The sequence below is a fragment of the Danio rerio genome, chromosome 8, assembly GCF_052040795.2.
Source record: "Danio rerio strain M-AB ecotype USA chromosome 8, GRCz13ab, whole genome shotgun sequence".
Taxonomy (NCBI): domain Eukaryota; kingdom Metazoa; phylum Chordata; class Actinopteri; order Cypriniformes; family Danionidae; genus Danio; species Danio rerio.
Window position 1 is genome coordinate 1,477,295 of NC_141028.1, and position 5,206 is coordinate 1,482,500.

Sequence of the window (5,206 nt, forward strand, 5' to 3'; positions counted from 1 at the left end):
TGTGTGTGATGATGATGATGATGTCATATCATTAGTGCAGAGGTCAAAGGTTAGGGCCATTATCTGATCACACGCTTCACCCCAGATGACACTTCACCTGATGAGATTTCGGCTGCATCCACCAATCAGGAGCCTGCGGTGCGGTGGTTAATAATTATTAATCAGTGATTGTGAGTGTATTAAAGCGTCTGTCGGACCCTCAGGGTCACTCTGTATTCAGCTCTCATCATGTCGTTCACTGGGAAATATCAGCTGGAGAGTCAAGAGGGCTTCGTGGAGTTCATGAAGGCCGTCGGTGAGACCCACAGCATTTATTTTTTCAACAGGAATCATAAGTAAAGCCAAAATAGAAGAGCTACGGGCGAATCAGATGCATGGAAATGGCATTTTAGTAATGACTTCAATTTTCATCAATGCCTAAGGTCGAGAAGATAGGTGATGATAACTTGATTTTAATAAGCGTGTGGATTCACATCTACGAATCTGCAATGCAAACCCTATGGAATGGCTTGAACGATTTTATTTGAATGCACATTTGCTGTAAAATATCATGCAAACGTCTCTTTTTTTGGACATTTGCATTGGAAATCATGACATAAATACATGGCATGACACTGCAAAAATGCTTTTCTTGTCTCATTTCTAGCTATAAGTATTTAAAAGATCTTAAATCGAGAAGCATTTTCTTGACAAAGTAACAAAGTATAGCAGAAATAAATAAATTAAGTGAGTTTTTCCTTTAAAACAAGCAAATAATCTGCCTTGTTTTAAGGAAACTCACTTAATTTTGACTATTTCTGAAAATTAATATATTCAGTCTTTTCATGCATCCAGAAAATGTGTCTCGATTTAAGAATGTTTAGATATTTGGACTAGAAACAAGACTTTTGCACTGAAACACAAGTGAAGAAGTTATTACCCTCCTGTGAATTTCATTATTTTAATATTAATATATTAATAATTCATACATCTCAAGAGCAGCACGATCACCTCACAGCAAGAAAATCGCTGGTTTGAGCCTCAGCTGGATCAGCGTTTTTGTGTGGAGTTTGCATGTTCTCCCTGTGTTCGCGTGAGTTTCCTCTGGTTTCCTCCACAGTCCAAACACATGCGCTATAGGGGAAGTGGGGAAGCTAAATTGGCCGTATTGTGCACGTGGGATTAAGAGTACTGGGTTGCAGCTGGAAGGGCATCCGCTATGTAAAACATATGCTGGATAAGTTGGCAGTTCATTCCACTGTGGTGACCCCTGATTACTAAAGAGACTAAGCCGAAAAGAAAATGAATGAATTTCTCAAAAGCAATGTTTATTATTTTCATATATTTTTATTATTATTATTACTTTATATACAGTTTTCTTCTGTCTTTATATCTTTTATTATTGTTATGATTATTATTAATTTATTTTTGTAAATATTTGTCATAAATAAAATACATATACTCAGTAAAAGAAAATCCTGGTTGCCCTAAATTTTTAAGCTGAATTAAATTAGTCTTATGAGTCTATTAAACTTTGAATATCATGTTAAACTGACTGAAAACAGCTTGCATAACTTGTGAAATTAAGTTAGAACATGGTTAACTTAGTTTAATAATTTACAATAACCTATTCTGTCAAGAATAATTGATCATAAAATGTTTCCAGTGTTTATCAATTTTTATTCCTATATTTTTATAATCCTTAAAATAAATTTTACTTTTTTATTTTAACTTGTTTTCTATTTTAATTCTGTATTTTTGTATTTATTTACTTGTATTTTTTTATTTTTTTTAGTTTAGTCAAAATAAAAAAAATAAATAGGAACAAGTAAAACCACTTTAGTCAATACCATCATTCATTCTTTTGGCTTAGTCCTTTTAATAAACAGGGGTCGCCACAGCGTATTGAACCGCCAACTTATCCAGCGTATGTTTTATGCCCTTCCAGCTGCAACCCAACACTGGGAAACACCCATACAATACCCATACTCGTTCACACTCATACACTATGGCCAATTTAGTTGATCAATTCCCCTATAGCACATGTGTTTGGACTGTGGGGGAAACCAGAGCACCCAGAGGAAACCCACGCCAAAACAGGGAGAACATGCAAACTCCACACAGAAACATCAACTGACCCAGCCAGAACCAATGATCTTCTTGCTGTGAGACGATTGTGCTACCCACTGCGCCCCTGTGATACCCCAATATTATTATTGCTATTATTATTAGTCTACAGTACAAACCACAGTCTAATGCCTTCCCTAATAAATTGCAGTAAGCTGAACATTAGTATCTTGCTAGATAACTAGTAAATGATGTACTGTCATCAAAGCAAAACAAAAGAAATCAGTTCTAAAAACTCGTATGCTTATTAAAAATGCTGTGGATCTCTGTTAAACAGCACTTTGGAAGTATTATAAACACTATATATTTCACAGGCGGGTGAATACACTTGTGTTGAGCTGTAAATTGATGCATCTGATGATGAAATGAACACACGATTGTTTCAGGTCTTCCTGACGACATGATTGAGAAAGGCAAAGACATCAAGAGTGTGTCTGAGATCGAGGAGAACGGAAACCAGTTTAAAGTGACCGTCACGACCGGATCAAAAGTGCTGACCAACAGCTTCACCATCGGGCAGGAGGCCGACATTGAGACGCTGACCGGAGAGAAAGTCAAGGTGAATATCTGCTTATCCATGCAGTAAAATACATATGCATATTGAAGCTTAGTGACTTTACCTTTAACTTTAATTTGTTGGGTAGACTAATTAAACTGACTTGCAATCAGCAAATGCAAAATATCTTTTTGACTGTTATATCAAGATATCCTTCTGGCATGTTGTAAATTTCTGTATTATTATTTATTTATGTATTATTAATATTATTTATTTATTTATATATTATTATTATTATTATTATTATTATTATTATTATTATTATTATTATTTATTTCTGTATTATTTATTTATTGAGTATTATTATTATTTATGAATTCTTCTTTTTCTTCTTCTTCTTCTTCTTCTTCTTCTTCTTCTTATTATTATTATTATTATTATTATATATGTAATATTATTATTTATTTACAAATTATTGTTATTAATGTATTAATTTTATTTATCTGTTTAATTATTTACGTATTATTATTAACTTTATTATTAATATTATTATTATTAGTAGTAGTATTATTTATGTATTATTATTTATTTACGAATTATTATTTTTTATATTGTATTAATATTAATATTATTTATTTATTTATGATTAGTATTATTAATTATTTATTATTATTATTTATGTATTATTACTCTTTAATTATATACTATTATCTATTTATCTATTATTATTATTATTTATGTATGTATTTATGTATTATTATTATTACTTATTTACTAATTATTATTATTATTATTAGTAGTAGCAGTAGTAGTAGTAGTAGTAGTATTAATAATAATAATAATAATAATAATAATAATAATAATAATAATAATAATAATAATGTATTAATATTAATATTATTTATTTATTTATGATTAGTATTATTTATTTATTATTATTATTTATGTATTATTATTAGTATTAACATTATTTATGTATTATTATTTATGTATTTATTTATTACAATTATTATGGCGGCACGGTGGCTCAGTGGTTAGCACTGTGGCCTCACAGCAAAAAGGTCACTGGTTCGAGTCCTGGCTGGGTTAGTTGGTGTTTCTGTGTGGAGTTTGCATGTTCTCCCCGTGTTGGCGTGGGTTTCCTCCAGGTGCTCCAGTTTCCCCCACAGTCCAAACACATGCGCTATAGAGGAACTGATCAACTAAATTGGCCGTAGTGTATGTGTGTGAACGAGTATGGGTATTGTATGGGTGTTTCCCAGTGTTGGGAAACCTGAGAGAGAGAGAGTAATATGACGACTCTTGAGAACCCGAAGGAAACCCACGCCAACACAGGGAGAACAATTAGGTTTGACCCAATGTAGGGTTGGTTATGGCAATGCAGCATGTTTCAGATTAATGATGAGTGTGTGTGTGTGTGTGTGTGTGTGTGTGTGTGTGTGTGTGTGTGTGTGTGTGTGTGTGTGTGTGTGTGTGTGTGTGTGTGTGTGTGTGTGTGTGTGTGTGTGTTTCAGACTACTGTGAACAGAGAGGGAAATAAGCTGAAGGTGGTGCTGAACAGAATCACATCCATCACAGAGCTGGTGGACACAAACACACTGGTCAATGTGAGTCTCACTAACATCACTCTAGTTGATGCAGTTGAAGGCAGATTTATTTGCCCTCCTGTAGAAAAGTATTTGATTTCGTTACAAACATTTTACAAGTGATGTATGATCAAGCAAGGAAAATTTCTAATTATATATTTATTTATTTATTATTATTTTTTTTTATTTCTTTATCTTTTTAGTTTGGCTGAATTAAAAGTTGTTGTTGTTATTAGAATAGTATAAAATGTGTATTTATTTTCAGCTTAAGGTGAATATTATTAGCCCCTCTCATTTGTTCCCCAATTGTCTCCAGAACAAACCACTGTTATACAATGACTTGCCTAATTACCCTAACTGTACCCTAATTACCCTAGTGAAGCCTTTAAATGTCACTTTAAGCTGAACACTAGTGTCTTGAAGAATATCTAGTCTAATATTATGTGCTGTCATCATGGTGAAGATAAAAGAAATCAGTGATTAGAGATGAGTTATTGACTTCCGGTTATGGCGAGGTGCTGAGAGGTCGCAACCTTTTAGCTCTGCTGCTAGTTTGCAATTACTCCTACAATACCAACTAGCATTGTATTTAAAGTCAAGCAACACAAATATAAAAGTATAGGGAAGTAAAATGTCACGCAAAGGTGCCGAGAAACACAAGAAAAAGACCAGAAATGAAGCTGAATATTCTGAGGGTGAAGAAACTAACGACGCCATGACAGCTGCGGATGGCTCTGAACAAGATGCTGATGAAGTAGTAACTTCGGGTGAAAATAACGAAGATATTATGAAAGCTGTAATGTCTTCGAAAAGTGGACTTTACAAGACAATTTATGGAGTCCCACCAACAATTACGAAGATAAGTAGGGAAGGAATGCACAGGGCGGATAGCACAAGCAGAGCAATGCATACTGTAAGTAAGCTGTTATCCAGAGTGAGCATGCTATACTGTTGAAACACTTTCAAACAAAGTGGAAGACTTGGAATGCATAAGTCAACGCAACAACATAAGACTGGT

The 5,206-nt window shown here is 33.4% G+C and overlaps 1 protein-coding gene across 1 annotated transcript in view; it reads left to right on the forward strand.

Annotated features, from left to right (window-relative positions):
- The first annotated feature begins 207 nt into the window (after positions 1-207).
- The window catches only part of fabp1b.1 (fatty acid binding protein 1b, tandem duplicate 1), a 6,712-nt gene continuing 1,713 nt past the window's right edge, over positions 208-5,206 (forward strand). Inside the window, 3 exon segments of the mRNA NM_001024651.2 lie at positions 208-295; positions 2,493-2,665; positions 4,117-4,209. Of these exon segments, the coding sequence (NP_001019822.1) occupies positions 229-295; positions 2,493-2,665; positions 4,117-4,209 (333 nt within the window). The 5' untranslated portion in view covers positions 208-228.